This window comes from Nothobranchius furzeri, chromosome 17, assembly GCF_043380555.1.
Source record: "Nothobranchius furzeri strain GRZ-AD chromosome 17, NfurGRZ-RIMD1, whole genome shotgun sequence".
Lineage (NCBI taxonomy): Eukaryota > Metazoa > Chordata > Actinopteri > Cyprinodontiformes > Nothobranchiidae > Nothobranchius > Nothobranchius furzeri.
In genome coordinates, this window is record NC_091757.1 from 33,160,802 (window position 1) to 33,180,834 (window position 20,033).

A 20,033-nucleotide genomic window follows, 5' to 3' on the forward strand; every position below is an offset into this window, starting at 1 on the left:
GATTTGCACTTTTACCTAAAAACCTATTTAAGTTATTTTGAATTAAATTGAGAAATTTTGTGGGGAAAACTTATTTGTACAGGTTGTGTAAATGGTTGTGTATAACTGTTGCTGTTTGACAGTATCTGAGTTAAAATGTAAAGACATATGAATTTGCCTTTCATGCCTCTTTGTTTATCCCATTTTTTTTTAAATAAATGTCCCAATAATGGCTCTTAATGTGTTTTATTTTTATCAAAGCATTTAAATGTGTTGTTTTGCATCCAGGATTATTGTTTGTTTCCGTATTAAACAAGTCACACCAAAATGGTGGTGGTCTCAGCCCATTTCATTTGCAATAAGGCCATTTTTTATGAGTAGATGGTATTTTAAATTTAAATAGACTGACATGGTATTGCCAATATTCTAAAATAAAACCACTGGAAAACCGACAGAAGCAACAATGTTTTTTCTTATTTTAGAACATTTCGTAAAAAAAAACTGATAAGAACTACAACCATGTCCCACTTATTATACGTCATCAACATTGGTCAGGTGACCGTTAGCTTGACTTTCTGGTATACGGTATATTTTTTTGCCATTTATCTTTACATTGTTGACAACTACTTCACGTATGATGTCAAACAAATGCCAGCGTTAAATATGACGCGTGGTTTTCTAACAAATTTTCATAAATCCGTCATTTCTCGCGATAAACAGGGATTGCGTTCAGGTCAAACACAATGGCGCAGAAAAGTTTTTATCTTGTGTTTTTCCTGCGCTTCTCCGCAGCGTCTGGATCATCTTTTGATATCCTAGTGGACGTGGGAAGGCCAGAAAGGGATCTCATTCACTTCTGGAGAAGCACTGGGTTCTGGTGGGTCCAATTGAAACAAGCCCGGCTGTTTACTGTCAAAAATATAAGGTTTTAATTCAAATTTTTACCAAATTAACTTCAGTAGTGTTAGTAAAATATTCACAGATTAGCCCGTTGTGCCTGGACCTAGCTAAAATTGTTGATAACTGAGATAATTGAATAAAACAGTTAGAATAACCGGAAGTAGTGTTTATTTACATTTGCAGCAATTTATAGACCACCTTGAATGTAAAATCACATCAAAAATGTAAATATTTTTTGTTTTGTGTGAAGCCCCCCACTCCCACACACTCAGTCTGACCAGTTTGACTTGAGCATCGACCAGCAGCTGAATCTGGCCTATTTGGGCTCGGTCCCACATGGAGGCATCCAGCAGGTCAGGATACACTGGATGTTGGAGCTGGTCACCGCACAGTAAGTCACGTGGTAAATGAAAAGCTCTACAGAAAATCACAATACTCATGGATTCGCGCGCGAGAAGGTTTTCAGAGTAAATAATCCCATTAATACTGAATCACAGCAGTGGGACTTTTGTTGTAGAGACATTGGAGGAAGACCTCAGTATAACTTCACTAAACTGGATCAGCTGATGGACCTCCTGTGGGTTAATGGACTTCAACCAGGTGCTACATCATTGCTGTTGATTATTAGACTGTATGTAGGATTGCTGTTGAAGAGCTGACCCAGGAGTGTGCAAATATGCATGAAGGGCAGCAGGTTTGATTCTGTGTTCTGTTTGTCTTTGCAGGTTTTGAGTTGATGGGCAGCGTATCAAATTACTTCACTGACTTTGAAAATAAGTCACAAGTGGTTGAATGGAGGAATCTGGTTTATCTCATAGCAAAGAGATACATCGGTGAGTAAAGAGCTGTAAAGTCGTGCTGTCTTTCTGCATATTGTGTTAAAAGCTCAGGACGAGCTGTTGATCTGAAAATGATTAGAAAAACCAAAAGATGTTTGTTAAAGACGTGCTGGTGTGACACCAGTTAGTTATCAGAGAGACGTTGCATGTTTTGTTTCAGATTTATACGGGCTGGGAAGCGTTTCTCGTTGGAACTTTGAAACTTGGAACGAACCAAACAACCACAACTTTGATAATGTTACCATGTCAGTTCAAGGTAAACAGCATTTATACCAAAGACCTTGTTGCTTAATCGTTGGTGGAAGTTGTGCTTTTCAGTGGGATTTTATTTCCTTTCTGATATGTTACTGTGTGAATTTACTAAACTCCCAAACAGAACTGTTCATCCCATGAGGTTGTAAATTTGACACATTTTGTTGTCCTAGGGTTTTTAAACTACTATGATGCCTGTTCGGAGGGTCTACGGGCTGCCAGCGAACTCCTGAGGTTTGGAGGTCCAGGGGACTCTTGTCATGCACCTCCCCACTCCCTGTACTGTTGGGCAATGCTGCAGCACTGCTACAACGGCACCAACTTCTTCACTGGAGAGACGACGGTCAGGATTGACTACATCGCCCTGCACAAGAAGGTGCCCTTTCGGGGGATCACGTTTGACTGAGATGCTCATTATTAGCTCTAATTCTGTAAACCTGTTTTAATGAATATGCAAATGAACTTTAATCTCATAAAACTGAACGGCCTCTCTTTGGAACCCTCAGGGAGGAGGCTACTCCTTGCCCATTCTCCAGCAGGAGATCCAGACAGTAGGGGAGATCCAGGAGCGTTTCCCCAGGTTTCGCAGCCTCCCCGTTTACAACGATGAGGCGGATCCTCTGGTGGGGTGGTCCAAGCCTCAGGTCTGGAGGGCTGATGTCACCTATGCTGCAATGGTGGTGAAGGTTAAGTGAAGAAAATTCATCTCATCATTTTCCTCTCTATGTGGATGAGGGACAGATTTCTCATTACCAGTCATCTCCTGCTCCATCCAATCAGGTGATAAAGCAGCACCAGGATCTGCTGCTGGGTAACCCAAACAGCACCATCAACTACACCCTACTAAGCAACGACAACGCCTTCCTGAGTTACCACCCTCATCCTTTCACCCAGAGGACACTTACAGCCCGCTTCCAGGTCAACAATACTCATCCACCCCACGTCCAGCTCATCAGGAAGCCAGTCCTCACCGTCATGGGCCTGCTGGCTCTGCTAGGTGATATAATCTCCTGAGGTGTATGCTTAAGCCTCAGGGTAGATCGTTTTACTTCATGTGTGGGTGAATACTGAAATAGCTCTTCTGTGCCACCCCAATCTGAGGTGATACCCAGGTTCTGGCTCAAGTTCTGACCTCAGGAGGTGAACACAGTGACACACTGGGAGTTCTTGCCAGCAGCCACAGGCCTGCGGTTCTGGGCGGCTCAGACAGCTGGCAGACAGCTGTGCTGGTCTACAACAGTGACGACAACAGCACCTCTAACCACACTGATGAGGTTACAGTTTCACTGAAGGGCCTCGCTGAGCAGAAAGGTTTTATGTGGTTTTATGTGATTTCAGATTCAAACAATAACAAATTTAACAAGCTTCCTTCTGATCATCAAATGAAAGCCTTGTTTGTGTGTGCTGTCCAGGTCTGGTGTATGTGACATATTACATGGACAATAATGTAACCAACCCGTACCAGCTGTGGCAGAACATGGGTGGTCCTGACTATCCCACAGCAGAGCAGTTCAGAAACATCAGGAATGTGGAGGTAATCCATCCATCCATCTATTCTCTTCTGTTTATCCGCGGTCGGGTCGCGGAGCCAGCAGCCTAAGCAAAGAGGCACAAACATCCCTCCCCCCAGCCACTTGGGCCAGCTCATCCAGGGGAACCCCAAGGCGTTCTCTGGCCAGCCGAGACCCTCCAGCGTGTCCTGGATCATCCTTTAGGTCTCCTCCCGGTTGGACTTGCCCGGAAAACCTCACCAGGGAGGTGTCCAGGAGGCATCCTAACCAGATGCCCGAACCACCTCAACTGGCTCCTCAATGTGGAGTGGAGCAGTGGGTCTACTCTAAGCCCCTCCCAGATGACTGAGCTTCTCACCCTATAAGGGAGAGCCCAGACACCCTGTGGAGATAACTCATTTCGGCCGCTTGTATCCGTGATCTCGTTCTTTCAATCACTACCCAAAGCTTGTGACCAAAGTTGAGGGTGGAACGTAGATTGACCGGTAAATCGAGAGCTGAGCCTTCCGGCTCATCACTACAACAGACCAGTACAACGCCCGCATCACTGCAGATGCAGCACCAATCCACCTATCAATCTCCCGCTCCAGTTTTCCCTCACTCGTGAACAAGACCCAGAGATACTTAAACTCTTCCACTTGAAGCAGGACCTCATCCCTGACCCGGAGAAGGCATTCTACCCTTTTCTGACTTAAGACCATAGTCTCGGATTTAGAGGAGCTGATTTTCATCCCAGCTGTGGAGGTAATATTATATATATATCTGTAGGGAGTGGTGCTGCTAGGTTGTCGTAAACTGGTGGTGGGTCATGATGTCATGGGGCTCACCAGCAGGTGGGGAAGATTCCGAACAGACCCAAAGGAATTGGGTGTCTGGTTTGGGAACTGCATCGTCTCATGTCTGCTTTTTGTAGATGTGGTTCTGATGGTGATTTGAAACCATGACATTCAGTGTGCTCTGGGGCAGATTGCAACAGAGTGTGAAACATCAAGGATGAGTCAGTTCTTCCAGATCCAAGGTTCTCAATGGGAAAAAGTTGGAATGCTCCCTGTAGATTGGGAGTGAGTCCCGGGTCTCTAGAGGTGGAGTTAAAGCATCTTGTTCTCGTGTGATGGTAGAAGGGAGCAGCAGATCGACAGCTGGATCTGGTTTCTATCTTCAGTGGAGGCCTTTGCTCCAATCTGTTGTACTGAATAAGGAGATGTCCGAGTCTCTCCTGGACCAGTTTCCTCCATGACCTCAGCTAGGATGAGCAGTGGATGGGAGGATGGTGGAAGTTCAGAAAACAGGAGCGAGTCTTTGCTTGGTTTATGATGTTTTCACACTAAATAGGTGTGATGAATTAATTAGCTGGTGGCAGGAATGTGCCAACAGAAGCAAATAATCCATAGTTTAAGGGACTTTTCAAGCCTGAAGCATACACACCAAACCTTTTAACTTTGTTTTGTAACAAAACTCCAGAGCTGGTTTGGTTGATCAGTTCAGCCACTCGTTTGTTTTTGTTCCAGGATCCTCGTGTTGATGGACCCTTTAAAGTTCCTGCTGGCGACACTTTGACTCTAAAAGCCAAACTTCCGGTTCCTTCCATCCTCCTCGTCCACATCTGTGCCCAACCCAGAGCCGGACCAGACCAGGCCAGTAATGATTATAAAACGTTCACTCTTAGTTTAACTCAGCACAGATCTTTCTGTAACAGTGAATAAACACATCACTGTTTTTGTTGTTAGAGCTAATAGTGTGTCGCTATTTTCTCTTTGACTAGGTTAATGGAGTTCGTTTCACCGGGATCACAGACGGACAGGTGCTCATCCTCTGGTCCGATCACTGTGTTGCTTCCAAGTTAGTTCACATTTATCGTGATTCCATTTCAGGACTTGGATTTCGTTTCTAGTTTAACTGCACGTTGTCTATTGAAAGGTCAAGTGATACTATTATTATTACTGGCAGATGCATCAAGACTTTTGAAGTCGAGTTCTCCACGGACAAACAGAAATTCAGGAGAATTAATGTTAAGGACACCATTTTTACCTCGTATGTTTATTCACCAGGTAAGGGTCCATCACTCTTCTTAATCTGTCTTGATAAACGGTCACAGTGCTAATACGGTTGTGCTGTGTCCTGCAGTGGATCAGGAGGTCGGCGGTCTGTACAGAGTTCGAGCTGTGGACTACTGGGGACGACCCGGACCGTACTCACTACCTGAGAGGTTTACGAAAACGGAGTAGCGCTCGGTCTGAGTGTTGTCAGAGTGTTGGGAGTTAGGTGGTACAACCCCTTTCATACTCACCAGTCAGCTTATCGTGAACTACTAGTTACTGGTTGGGTATTGTCCAGTCGCATGCAGACATTGTGAACACTGAGCGCCATTTGACCGGGATACAGAAATCAGTGGAACAATAATGGGTATGTGATCCATTTTACAGTCTCTGTGTGGATCAGAGATTTAAGGAAGCTGCTTATTTTTCAAACAAAGATGAAGTACTTCTTTAGTCTAAAGGTGTGATAGTCAGCGCTTCAGGCTTGGTGCCAGAAATGAGAAAATGAAGGCTTGATGATTCTCTAACATCATGCCTTCATTCAAGGATGTAAAGAAAAACAGGAAATCTTAATGTGAAGATGCTGAAGCCTGTTTCACACCCAGTGCAGAACAGATGCTGAGTGATTTAGTTCACACAGGGAAACAGTTTTTAAATGTTTCTCCCACATAAATCCACAACTAGCAGCTTTCTAGTTTGAATGATTTACCTTTAAATATAAAAAGTTAACACAATAAGCATTGTCATGTTTTTATTTTAAACTCTACAATTTAGGAACAAATCATTCATAAAACCTTTGTAGGCAGAAACAGATCCTGAGAGGTGCGGGCAAAATGATCTAAAAGCTTCATGAGCCTAAATGCCGTGGTGGGTGGATGTTATGTGTTGACTTGGGACAGGTACCAGAGCAATATATTTTATATTTATCACAAACATCAAATTAAGAGTGCAGCTGTGATTGGGAAGCCGCACAGAGATGTGTAAAAGACAAACAAAATGACATCATGTAGCTATCCAGAGGGATGTTTGCGCAGGAAGTCCCTGACCGACTCCATCGTTGTTACTACCAGAAAAAGGAGGAAGAGGCAGATGGATGAAAACGTCCAGTTTTCCAGAGCTTTACTTCAAAATGGTGTCTTCATTTGCTGCAAATAAGACAAGAATGTGATGTCACAGTAGCTTTTGGGCGGTAGTTTTGAACACTGTCTGGTGTGGGAAAACGCACCTTCTGCTATCTGCTTAGCAATGCGCTCCTGCTCCTCACGGACCTTTTTCTCCTCCTCCTCTACCCTCCGTTCTTCAGCAGCAATGGGCTTCAGGTGCTCTGAGAAAATTCAAAGTTTTATTTAAAATGTACTCCTGCATAAAACCATCTTTATTCTAGATGGCAATTTAAATTAGCATGTGTCTGCAATATGAGTCAACCTCATCCCCCATCTGGTCTGTGAGTGAGATCCTATTTATTATGCTTTATTGCTTAGTGTTGCCAGATGCAATGCATTCTGGGACTTATGTCACAACCCCAGCAGCCCCTCCCCCTGCTGCTGCAGCTTACCATAGAAACGGGTGAGTTTGGACAAGTTTGTGCTGCAGTTCATCAACACCGACGCTGAGAATTAAGCCTCACCTCAATAATTAGTTTCATGCCAACAAGGAAAAAGCCGACCAAACTCAAACATGCGACTGTGACTTGCAGCTTTAGGCTCTGAAACTCTGCCCCGTTCCCAACAAGCTGTACAAACCATCCATCTTCACTAGAAAAATAACATGTGAGCAACTTTCCCTGTGATGTAAGTCAGGAGTCATCCCACTGAATCACCTTCCTGTCCACAGACCATTACTTACAGCTTCCCCTCATCCCAGATACAGATAAATACTACAGAAGTATCAGTGCGATGTTTTAAAGAGAAGTGCTGTCATTAACAGCTTCCAAACTAAATAATGCTGAATGTCCAATTGATTTTAACATGAACAACTGTTGTTTAAAAAAAAAACGATTACACAACATTTTGAGTATAAATACCCTTAACAAGAACTTCAATTAAATGTATAAATAAATGAATAAAAAGGGAAAAAATTGCGAACGGACGCAAATCTTTTGCGATAAAACTTACAATGGGCTTTGTAATTCTGTTCGCCTTTTCCGAGTTTAGTGGAAATTTTAACAACGCCTGCTCAATGGTTTTCTGGTTGGTGGTGGCAGCCGCAGCTACCGGCGTCTTTCTCCTCCGGGTGAAAACGATTAACGTGGTTTCTCATGTTTGGTGTGTTTCCAAAATATTTCAGTTTTGTTTTACACAACTTGGATACCGTATGGCTTTTGTCCAGGTCCCTTTTCCCCTCACTCATAAAACAGGGTATCTGCAGGTTTAAGGGAGCCAAATTTAAGACTTTTTAAGACCTTTTTAAGGCCACTTTGACCAAATTTAAGCAGTTTTTTTTTAAATTAAATTTAAGCTATAATTTCCAGCTATTGCCTGGAACGTCGCAAACGTGGGATTGGCCATCCAGTTACCATTAAACTTGCACTTTCCCATGGCGCAAGCTCCCACTAGCTTAACCAGCTAATGTACTCTTCTAAAAATAGTCCCCTTTCACTGAATGTGTACGGTTCCGCTTACGCCAACATCGAACACAAAAAATGCTGAACACTAACTAGAAATTCATGAATTTTTTTTAGAAATAAAAGAATCTTGTTTATTGGGTATTTGGTAATTTAAGACCTTTGGAAACTGTATTTAAGGATTATTTGTCATTTTTAAGGATTTTTAAGGCCTTAAATTTGGAAAAGCAAATTTAAGACTTTTTACGACTTTTTAAGGACCCGCGGATACCCTGTAAAAACCAAAGTAATTCCACACACTTGCTTTTAATGTTGGCAGTGCTGGCCGTATTCTTCAGTCAGCCATGTTGTCCTGTGCATACTGTAACCTTTCCGTCTAAGCACCAGACTTCCTTTTAGCTGAGTTCCGCTTTTAGTGCCTCGTCATTAATAAAAACTATTTTTTCCTTTTTTTTTTAATCGATAATCGTTTATGTTCGCATCTCGATGCATCTAAATCATGAGTTTATCTCCCATCCCTAATAAATACAAGCTAAAAATACGGTAAAGGGTTTAGAATATTTTCAGGGATATGGGTCCATATTCCTTTAACAGGAATATCCAAATTAATATTTTATTGAGGGATTTTTATGATTTTGATTCTGTGAAATGTTAGATTGTTATTTCCACATGAAAAACTCGCTGCTTCTTTACCCGCGCCTAACTGAGCTAAGCTTTTGTTGCCGGCTGGATGGGACGGCCTTTGCTTGAACATTGTCCTGCTCTTCCTCATCCAGGATGTCTTGAATACAGACTCCTCATCCTCTGGACTGTAAACACCAACGTCTCTTAGTGTAGTAGCTAGACTTCACTTTAAATAATGCCTAGAACCCCCAAAAGTGATTTTTTGTCTGAAAATTAAAGGATCCCTGTCCAGTCTCCCTGAAGAATTGAATCTGCATTTGATCTTCAGGAGCTCTCAAAAACTGAGCATGAATGAGTAAAACCACCACCAGTATCAGAATGGGTTTTCAGAGAGATTACTTCGTTACACCGGAGCCATTCCAGCATTAAGACCACTTATGTGATAGGCAGGTACAACTAAAATGCTAGCTGAACAGTTATGTTTAGTCGGTGAGCGTCAGGGATCGACTGGAACAATGATACAGGCCAAGAATCTGCTACTATCTCATCTGTGTTTTTTCTGAGTGGCGTGAATCTGCGGTCTGCAGCTATATACTATTGTGGAATTCACATGGATGGAGGTGGGGTTTCCTTCAATCCAAGCGTCTTATTTCCAGGTTGAAGAAATGGCTCACGAAGATAACTTGCATTTAATGAAATTAGACATCTCAATCCTGCAAGCTGTAATATTTTATCATTATTGTGCCTATCTTTGCTCTGGAAGGTGTAAAACAGCACGATACAGGTCCTTTAAGAATATTAATATCTATAATGATATCTTACTAAAATATATCTTATGTCTTACTCTTTCTAACACCATTGGCCAGCGACTTAGAACAAAGTTTTTAATCTGAGATGTTTTTCTAAGAAGGTGTTGTGCTTTTTTGCTTCAGTGTTTGTGACAAACGTAAGACAGTTGTTTTAAAATATTTAAATGGATAACATTGGGTTAATTTTAGCAACGAGCACCAAGAAAGGAAGTGATTTGACAGATGTGTAAATAACTCACCATATCTCTTTTTACCGTAAATGATCCCAGCAATTAATGCTGAATATCTGGCTGTCTGTGTTAAAAAAAGGGACACAAATGAATGACAGTAATGAAACAATACACATAACAAACGTATACGTAGCATACATGTCTGAATGCAATTACTAAATGTTGTTTTCTATCTTCTGTATAAACAGCAGGGGGCGCCAACGCACATCCGCAGATGGATTTTTAAACTAACTGAATTATAGCAGGAAATCATTTTGAAAAGGCAAATTAATTTAGACGAACAAAACAAATAATAAAGTCCCGTAATTCAAAACTATAACAGCAGTATTTAAGACATGAGGAGAGTCGGTTGCTTTAATTTGACTGGGGCTTTTTTAAGGGTGGCGCTCGGTCACTCGTTGAACATTACACTTACGTTATAGAATTGGACCATTTTGTCTTCACATATGAGAAATCGTTTAGTCCGATTAGTTAAAAACAAAAGGGAACGCTGTTAATTTCAAACCGGCTGTGGATCCGTGAGTGCCTTGCTAATCGTTAGCAAGTTGGTGTGCTCTTTAATGAACTGCGGTAACACACGATTTGAGTTATTTTGCGATAAAATACAAAAAGAAAACAGTTTTTAAATTACATTCATGAGCACAAACCTTAATCAAAGGCGATACAGCAACAGGGGGAGCCATAATTTTACAGCAGGCCAGTAGTTAGCAGCAGAGGTCACTTTAGCACCGCTGAGAGAAGACAGTTGGCTTCTTCTCGGAAGATTTTAACCACCGATCAAACTCTCCTCGGTGCTTTGCTGTCACCACCTGGACACAAATGGAACTACACTGTATATTAGTTATTAATTGGTAATATTAAATAGTTACAAAATTTTCCAGAACTAGAAAAGCATAAATGTATTTGGACTTTACAGTAAATTTATAAAGTACTTAAACTAAATTAAAAAACAATTGGTAAAAAGGCTTTTGAAAAACTGAGTAACAGTTGATTTAATTAACTTAGCTTGTACAATCAGTTAAATGAAGATTTAAAATTGTATGCAATGTATTATATTTATATGGTTTTAAATAACATCTGCCTTAATGTCACTGTTTTTTCTCCATGTTAGACTAAAGTAAGTTATTTTAGGTTTTGTGTGAAAAGACTTCGTGGACTCCAACTGCTCATCTCTCACAGTTTATGTCATCAAACTAACTTTTGCCGCCTGTAGAAAATAAGCGCTGTTTTGGCATCAAAATGCGTCTATAAATTTCACGGACATCATATGTTAAATCCATGGCACATATCAAACACGATCAGAAAACAACTTTTATTGTCCAATATAGACTCTCATTCTTTTTTTTTTTTTTTTTTTTTTTTTTTTTTTTTTTTGCAGTAGGGGACCCACAGTCCAGAAGTAGATGGGCATCCCCTTACATGAAGCTCCTTCTTCTTCTTCATAGAAATATTCACAAGAGAAGACAAGGATAACGATTAGATTTTATTTCAATTTCATTGATATATTGAGTCAACAATGTTCTGAAGTAAATGGTTTACCAAAAGCTGAATGTAAGTCAAGCGTCTTTCCCGTTCTTCTTCCATTTAAGTAAATAAAAACTGAGTTTGTAGCGCAGTAGCTTGCTGGGTTTAGCACTTGAATCCACAAAATCATTGTGTTCAACATTGTTATATGAGTGCAATTGCGTTGTAGGAAAAATTAGAAAAAAAATATTTTTTTTGAGTGAGATTTCTTATTGCAGTGTCATAATGGATTTTAATTTGAAAGAATTTAAAAGAAGTGTTTCTACAAAGTACCGATTGTAACGTTATAAATGTGGTTCCCTCTTCTCCTCATATTCCTCCTCCTCCTTTTTAATTTTCCAAAGGTGACGAAAACAAGGATTAGATATTTTTAATCCAGCTTCGTTGAAGGAAGGAGGCTAAGGAGGCTAAAATGTTCTGACTCAGCATGCAGTTCCTACTGTCGCCACAGGAGGGCACCAACTCTCCTAATGATCCAAATAAAGCCAATTGCATTCAGAAGTTTTTAGCAGTAAGTAAGTAAGTAAAAGTTTATTTATATAGCGCCTTTCACAGATATAAATCGCAAAGCGCTGTACAACATGATAAAGATCAGGGCAAATACCTCTAACCAATAAAAACATCAGAAAAACAATAGCAGTGATAAAATAGAAAATAAAATCATGAGTATAAACAAAGTGAAGGTGAACCCGAACAAAGCAGCTGCAGAGCTCAGTACTTTGACTCCACACAACCATTGTGTTTACCACTGGTATGTAAGTAGTTTTTATTATGTTGTTAGAGAATTAATGAGAGAAAAGAATTGTCAGAGTGAGGTCTCATACTGCCAATGCCACCATGCTTTTTATTTCTGACAACAATTACAGGAGGTGTTTTTACTGAGAGGGATCTTCATACACTAAGAAACACGGGCATTATATATAAATATATATATATATAAATATATATATATATATATATATATATTTATATATATTTATATACATAATAATTATTATTATTATTGTTTTTTTTTTTAAATAAAAGACTGCAATGTTTTGGCATTAGCAACAGCGGAACCCGTTGTAACTGTCTTTTCTTTTTATTCTTTAGCTAAAAACAACTAAAATATGTAACACTGTTAAACACAATGGTTGTGTGGAGTGCTGAACCCAGCAGAGGCAACTACATTTATAAAAATGCAAACAGAAACACTTCATCATTATTTTTTGTTTGCTTGTTTGTGTTAAAATCTTCACTCACTAAACTGGTCTTATCTATATAGTAACCTAAGTGCTATATGGTATACATGCATAACATCACACACATACAAACGCGTACATGTACACATATGATTGCTGTCAGATTTATCAACAAGGTTTATTTATTGTTAATGTTTGACAAGTAATAAATTATACTAAGTACAAATGTGTTTAGAAACTACTCATCCACCTGATCACTCACTTTCCTGTGCTTTAATCACAGATACAGCCTACTAATAATATATTATACCAATTATTTTGCTCATTTGTCCCAGTCACATTTATTTTCTGCACAAGACCTTTATTTTAAAAAAATCACTGGTTTCTGAACAAATCTTCAAGCTTTTTAGCTGTCCTCTTTGCAAATCTGACCTTCCCTCGTTTCTTCAAGCAGGCTGTGTACTGGTTGGACTTGAGTTTAGAGTAATAGTCTGAGAACTTGTTGAAGAGGATGGAAATGGGCAATCCGTTGAGGATTATTCCAAAAGCAATGCAAACGAAGGCAAACATACGACCCAGAACAGTTTCTGGGTAAACGTCCCCGTAGCCCACTGTGGAGATGCTCACCTGCAGGGAGGAGAGAGGAGATCTGTTAGTGTGGATCTGAGAAACAAGTCAGAGCAGGAAACTGCAGACAGACTCTGGCTTTACCAGAAACCAGGACTTCATTCTGGATGAAAGCTGCACATGATAAGAAAAGACGTGTTGAATTTACCAGCTTTTATCAACGGGTTCCAGTAAACCCAGTTGGTAACATGCAAAGAGTGATTTACGTTGTTGTTTGTTGTCATGATACAAGTAAATGTTTACTTCTCTTTGCATTTAAAGGAACCAGCTGACATAACTTGGTAAATCAACATTTTATTTCCTAAAGTGAATAAACTGTTAATGAAAATATTTAATGACAAAAATACACCAGCTACTGTTTAAGCGAAGACTTTTTTCTACTATGAGACTTGTTTTCTATTATTTAATTTCTAGATAAAAATGTCACCTCCTGCACTAATCCTGCAACATTAGTTTAAGAAGCATTTCATCCTGAATGGATTCAACTCTCCTCCTCACCAGACATGACCTTTTTTTTAATAGGACATGTAAACCCAAAAATCACCTAAATCCTGCTGTTGAGATGTCTCCTTTTCTCCTGCAAAAAGGACATTTAGCACTTTTGGAGCTTACTTACATTTAATTTCAAGAGAAAACCGTGTCCATCACCACAAAGGCATTTTTTATTAAGTTAAGCAGGAAAAGGTGCTAAATAATTTTCAGGTAGGCTTTCTTATTTTGAAATGTTTTTTTTTTACCCTTACATCTTAGTGGCCATTTACATTTGTGTTTATCCATTTGATTTTTATCTTCGTCTTCGTCTTCGTCTTCCTCCGCTTATCCGGGTCCGGGTCGCGGGGGCAGCATCCCAATTAGGGAGCTCCAGGCCGTCCTCTCCCCGGCCTTGTCCACCAGCTCCTCCGGCAGGACCCCAAGGCGTTCCCGGACCAGATTGGAGATGTAACCTCTCCAACGTGTCCTGGGTCGACCCGGGGGCCTTCTGCGGGCAGGACATGCCCGAAACACCTCCCCGGGGAGGCGTCCAGGAGGCATCCTGACCAGATGCCCAAACCACCTCAACTGGCTCCTTTCGATCCGGAGGAGCAGCGGTTCTACTCCGAGTCCCTCCCGAATGTCCGAGCTCCTCACCCTATCTCTAAGGCTGAGCCCGGCCACCCTACGGAGGAAACTCATTTTGGCCGCTTGTATCCACGATCTCGTTCTTTCGGTCATTACCCAAAGCTCATGACCATAGGTGAGGATTGGGACGTAGATCGACCGGTAAATCGAGAGCCTGGCTTTCTGGCTCAGCTCCCTCTTCCCCATGACAGATCGGCTCAGCGTCCGCATCACTGCAGACGCCGAACCAATCCGCCTGTTGATCTCCCGATCCCTCCTACCCTCACTCGTGAACAAGACCCCGAGATACTTAAACTCCTCCACTTGAGGTAGGACCTCTCCCCCGACCCGGAGGTGGCAAGCCACCCTTTTGCGGTCGAGAACCATGGTCTCAGATTTGGAGGTGTTGATCCTCATCCCAGCCGCTTCACATTCGGCCGCGAACCTACCCAGCAAGAGCTGAAGGTCAGAGCTGGATGAAGCTAGGAGGACCACATCATCCGCAAAAAGCAGAGACGAGATTCTCCTGCCCCCAAACTCGACACACTCCACACCACGGCTGCGTCTAGAAATTCTGTCCATAAAAGTGATGAACAGAACCGGTGACAAAGGGCAGCCCTGGCGGAGTCCAACCCTCACCGGGAACAGGTCCTACTTACTATCGGCTATGCAGACCAAACTCACGCTCCTCTGGTAAAGGGACTGAATGGCCCTTAACAGAAAGCCACCCACCCCATACTCCTGGAGCGTCCCCCACAGGGTGCCCCTGGGGACACGGTCATAAGCCTTCTCCAAATCCACAAAGCACATGTGGATTGGTTGGGCAAACTCCCATGCCCCCTCCATCACCCTTGCAAGGGTATAGAGCTGGTCCACAGTTCCACGGCCAGGACGAAAACCACATTGCTCCTCCTCTATCTGAGATTCAACTATCGATCGGACCCTCCTCTCCAGTACCTTGGCGTAGACCTTTCCAGGGAGGCTGAGGAGTGTGATCCCCCTATAGTTGGAACACACCCTCAGGTCACCCTTCTTAAAGATGGGGACCACCACCCCGGTCTGCCACTCCCTAGGAACTGCCCCCGATGACCACGCAATGTTGTAGAGACGTGTCAACCATGAAAACCCTACAACATCCATAGCCTTGAGATACCCAGGACGAACCTCATCCGCCCCCGGGGCTCCGCCGCTGTGTAGTTGTTTGACTACCTCAGCAACTTCTGCCCCCGAGATCGGACAGTCCATCCCCAGGCCTCCCAGCTCTGGTTCCTCCTCGGAATGCGCATTGGTGGGATTGAGGAGCTCCTCAAAGTATTCCTTCCACCGTCCGACTATAGCCTCAGTTGACGTCAGCAGCTCCCCATCCCCACTGTAAACAGTGTGAGCGAGTTGCTGCCTTCCTCTCCTGAGGCGCCGGACAGTTTGCCAGAACCTCTTTGGAGCCGATCGATAGTCTTTCTCCATGGCCTCACCAAACTCCTCCCACGCCCGAGATTTTGCCTCGGCAACTGCCACTGCTGCACCCCGCTTGGCTATCCGGTACCTGTCTGCTGCCTCCGGAGACCCACAGACCAGCCACGCCCTGTAGGCCTCCTTCTTCAGCCTGACGGCTCCCCGAACCTCTGGTGTCCACCAGCGGGTACGGGGGTTGCCACCACGACTGGCACCGTCCACCTTACGACCACAGCTAGCAACAGCCGCCTCGACAATCGCAAAGTGGAACAAGGCCCACTCGGACTCAATGTCCCCCACTGCTCTCGGGACGTGGTCAAAGCTCTGCCGGAGGTGGGAGTTGAAGACCGTCTTGACAGGTTCTTCTGCCAGGCGTTCCCAGCAGACCCTCACTATGCGTTTGGGTCTGCCAGGTCTACGCGGCATGTTCCCTTGCCATCTGATCCAACTCACCACCAGGTGGTGATCAGTTGACAGCTCCGCCCCTCTCTTCACTCGGGTGTCCAAAACATACGGCCGCAGGTCAGATGATACGACTACAAAATCTATCATTGACCTGTGACCTAGGCTGCCCTGGTACCAAGGTGGGCATCCTTATGTTCGAACATGGTGTTCGTTATGGCCAAACTGCGGCTTGCACAGAAGTCCAATAACAAAACACCGCTCGAGTTCAGATTAGGTGGGCCGTTCCTCCCAATCACACCCCTCCAGGTCAAGCTGTCATTGCCCACGTGAGCATTGAAGTCCCCCAGCAGGACAATGGAGTCCCCTGATGGAGCACTATCTAGCACTCGTCCCAGGGACTCCAAAAAGGGTGGGTACTCTGAACTGATATTTGGCCCATAAGCACAAACAACAGTCAGGACCCGTTCCCCGACCCGAAGGCGCAAGGAAGCTACCCTCTTGTCCCCCGGGGTAAACCCCAACACACAGGCAGAGAGTCTCGGGGCTAACAAAAAGCCAACCCCAGCCCTCCGCCTCTCACCCGGAGCAACTCCAGCAAAGTAGAGTGTCCAACCCCTCTCCAGGTCTCGGGTTCCAGAGCCAATGCAATGTGTCGAGGTGAGTCCGACTATATCTAGCCGGTACCGCTCAACCTCTGCCACAAGCTCCGGCTCCTTCCCCGCCAGCGAGGTGACGTTCCATGTCCCAAAAACTAGTTTTCTTGTCCGGGGATTGGACCGCCAAGGCTCCCGCCTTGGTCTGCCACCCGATTCGCATTGCACCGGACCCTTCATGTTCCTCCTGCGGGTGGTGGGTCCACAGTTGGACGAGCCCATGTATCCGGTTCGGGCTGGGCCCGGCCGGGCCCCATGGGCGAAAGCCCGGCCACCAGGCGCTCGCTCACGGGCCCCAACCCCAGGCCTGGCTCCAGGGTGGGACCCCGGTAACCCTCCGGGCCGGGTACTCCGACTCTTCGTTTTAACCGCCATGAAAGATCCTTCGAACCGTTCTTTGTCTCACCCTTCACCTAAGACCAATTTGTCATGGGAGACCCTACCAGGGGCACTAAGTGCCCCAGACAACATAGCTCCTAGGATCATTAGGGACACTCAAACTCCTCCACCACGATAAGGTGACGGTTCAAGGAGGAGTTGATTTTTATACTTTTGCAAAATCAAAAACTATGGAACTCACGAAGATGCAGAAAAAATACAGCGCACGCACACACACACACACACACACACACACACATGTACACAGAGCATTGAATGTATTGATTATATGCATGGGTCGGTTTCACTACCTCGGCATCCTGACCTTTGACCTTATATCTTTAGAATATGAAAAGGTTTGTTTACAAAGTCGTGTGTAGCCTTCTCACTAAAAATGAAGTTAAACCATAACAGACCCTGGTAGTCAGCACATGACCACCATTCTAACACGCGTTGTTGTCGTTTCATAGCTAAACCATCTGTTTCCCCTCAGCACACCCATTAGTTTCATTTGAAGGATTATCATTTCCTTCCCTGGGATTAGAGGACGATTCTCCCACCTGCTCTGAGAGCGAGGGCAGTGATCTGATAATGGGTTTATTTATGGTAAACAGATGGCTTCTGTCATTCAATGGTTAGATGACCATGAGCTCAGACATCCTTTTTGGGGCTTATTATGAAGATAATTTAGGTAACTAAGTACAAATACTGTATTATATTACACACTTAAACAGACAGGATCATGTTGGGCTGTGATGTAATCAGATATTAGCACACCTACTGATTTAACACCGTTAGTGTGAACTTACAGCAGCCCACCACCAGGCGTGAGGAATGCTGGTGAAGTTTGTCTGTGGCATGTCGTGCTCTACGGTGTAGACCATGGCTGAGAAGCTGAAGATGCCCATAGCAATGAAGAGGAACAGGCAGCCCACCTGCTGGTAGCACTGGCGCAAGGTGAAGCCAAATGCCCTCAGACCTGTGGAGTGACGCGCCAGTTTCAGGATACGAAAGATTCGCATCAGTCTCATTATTCTCAGCACTTGTCCCAGCTTCCCCACCTGCCCCACTGCCTGCATGTCAGCCTCGTGCTTGATGTAGTTGTGCTCACTGTCAAAGAACTCCAGGATGGCCTGCAGGTACTGGGGCAGGATGGCAATCAGGTCCACGGTGTTGAGCACACTTCTGCTGAAGGCTCTGAGGTCAGGTGTGGACATCAGACGCAACAGGTACTCCATGGTGAAGAAGGCGATGCAGATGGACTCTACGTATTCACAATACGTCTTGCCGCTCAGCTGACCTGCGTGTGTTTTGTACTGCATCTCCTTCACCGTGTTGAGGGTCATAGCCACCAGGGAGATCAGAACAAAAAGACTGGAGGCAACAGCCATCACTTTGGCCTTGACGGAAGAAAAAGGTTTCTCCATCAAGTTCCAGATAGCTCGACGCGTCTGGCCCATGAACATGTCATGGAACAGCTCTTCGTTTTCCTCGATCTCAACCTCAGCCTCCAGCTCTCTCTGGATCTTCAGCTGCTCATTCAGCTCATCTTGCCGTTCCTCAAAGGAGATGCGGCAACAGCGGTTTGTGTTCTTGATCCTGACGCCCCAGTAGTTGATCTCCTCCAAGAAGTTGCGTGGACAAAGCTCATCTTTGATACACAACACACCTGTCTTGTAGAAGTTGAAGATGCTGTGGAAGACATCCGGGTCCCTGTCAAAGAAGTACTCATTGTTAGTCACTATGTAGTCATCACACAGGTCTAGCTTCATGTTGTGGTCTGTGTAGGTGGCTAGTCGTCCGATTCTGGTCTTGGGGTACTTTGCTGCCATCTTGTAAGCTATCTGGTAGGGCTTCCCACCAACATTGATGTTAATCACATAGTTTTTCTTGGAGGGGGATATCTGCCTGATGAAGCTGTATGGACCTCCGTCATCTTCTTCTTCTTCGTACTCAGAGTAAATATCATAGATGTCCCTGCTCAGTTCCTGCATGGAGTTCCATGTCTTCACACAGCTTTCTTTGGCAAGTGGGTAAACAAGCTCAGAAGGTCTTCGATTGGTGTCCACGTCTGTGACTTTGTAGTTGGGGAAGAGACTTTGCCTCCTGCTCCATGCGTTCCCCACCTTCTTGGCTGTTCCCATTGTGACTGTCGGCAGACAGAGCGCGGTCACCCACCAGCATTACTGTAGCCTCTACCTAAGACTGGATGCCTCATGTCCCCGATAATGTTGCTGAGTGAGGATCCACACGCTTACATCTAAATACCATTATCCTCTGCTGAGCTGCCCGGCTGACATGATGCTGGATGTGAAGCATATTTAGATAAATGGCCGTCTAGAAGGCTCAAAGTATTCTCAGGTATTTATGTTCCAGATATTTAAAAAAATGATTATTTTAAAACATTAACGTTAAATTTTTCCATTTCTCAACTAAAGAGAAGTTAGACAAGAATCTTGAGTTCCCAAACACACACCATCAGACTGGACATTTATGCCTGGGAAACAATTAGCTGCTTTCATATTCTCTTAAGAGAAAATTATTTGTTTTAATGTGATTGTTTTACTTTCTGAGGTGATAAAACATTTCCTTCAAAGGAGAGCTGGTGGAAACATAAAGATAACAGCTTTAAGCATTAGCCTACTCCCTAATTGGTAGTGGGGGGAGGGTTCTTTATGCACAAATTACTTAAGAATTAAAAAAAGTAAACAAAAGTTAAAACTACTAACCAGTTATGAAGTTGTCCCACGTGGACACTTTCAGCTCAATGGTAGGAGTTATTTAATCATGAGGAATTCAAAAGAAGCTCTGTGTTTATTACAATGTTGCTGTGTGTTGAATCCTCTTATTGACCATCAGATTATCACCCTGCACTCTTATGACCACTAAGCCAACCAGAGATGGCATTCTGCAAGGCCACTGGCTTGTTAACAAGAGACTTTTTATTTACCATCACCCAGCCACGCAGGAGG

At 43.7% G+C, this 20,033-nt stretch overlaps 2 protein-coding genes and 1 long non-coding RNA gene across 8 annotated transcripts; 1 reads left to right on the top strand and 2 right to left on the bottom strand.

Annotated features, from left to right (window-relative positions):
* Positions 1 to 586: 586 nt before the first annotated feature.
* idua (alpha-L-iduronidase) lies at positions 587 to 6,254 on the top strand. 6 transcript variants are annotated; one of them, XM_070546510.1, is made up of 14 exons: positions 587 to 904; positions 1,130 to 1,270; positions 1,397 to 1,479; positions 1,605 to 1,712; positions 1,879 to 1,974; positions 2,144 to 2,346; positions 2,477 to 2,656; positions 2,751 to 2,967; positions 3,072 to 3,281; positions 3,383 to 3,504; positions 4,990 to 5,115; positions 5,244 to 5,320; positions 5,429 to 5,529; positions 5,606 to 6,254. In XM_070546510.1, exons 1-14 carry the CDS (start codon positions 723 to 725, stop codon positions 5,704 to 5,706), a joined length of 1,947 nt encoding a protein of 648 aa, XP_070402611.1. In that variant the 5' UTR covers positions 587 to 722; the 3' UTR covers positions 5,707 to 6,254. The 6 variants fall into 6 exon arrangements, with proteins under 6 accessions (XP_070402611.1, XP_070402612.1, XP_070402613.1 ...); XM_070546511.1 differs by having other exon boundaries at positions 587 to 856; XM_070546512.1 differs by having other exon boundaries at positions 712 to 856; positions 1,130 to 1,282; positions 1,399 to 1,479.
* Positions 6,254 to 10,530, bottom strand: LOC107393561 (uncharacterized). Its single transcript, XR_001573915.3, has 4 exons — positions 10,391 to 10,530; positions 9,753 to 9,807; positions 6,743 to 6,841; positions 6,254 to 6,662 (listed from the first exon to the last, which is right to left on the bottom strand). It is a non-coding gene; the product is annotated as an uncharacterized lncRNA (long non-coding RNA).
* A 2,098-nt stretch (positions 10,531 to 12,628) lies between these two features.
* Positions 12,629 to 19,280, bottom strand: LOC107393562 (potassium voltage-gated channel subfamily V member 2). Its single transcript, XM_015972013.3, has 2 exons — positions 17,871 to 19,280; positions 12,629 to 13,075 (listed from the first exon to the last, which is right to left on the bottom strand). The coding sequence occupies exons 1-2, from the start codon at positions 19,203 to 19,205 to the stop codon at positions 12,824 to 12,826; spliced, it is 1,587 nt and encodes a 528-aa protein (XP_015827499.1). The 5' UTR covers positions 19,206 to 19,280; the 3' UTR covers positions 12,629 to 12,823.
* Between the last annotated feature and the right edge of the window lie 753 nt (positions 19,281 to 20,033).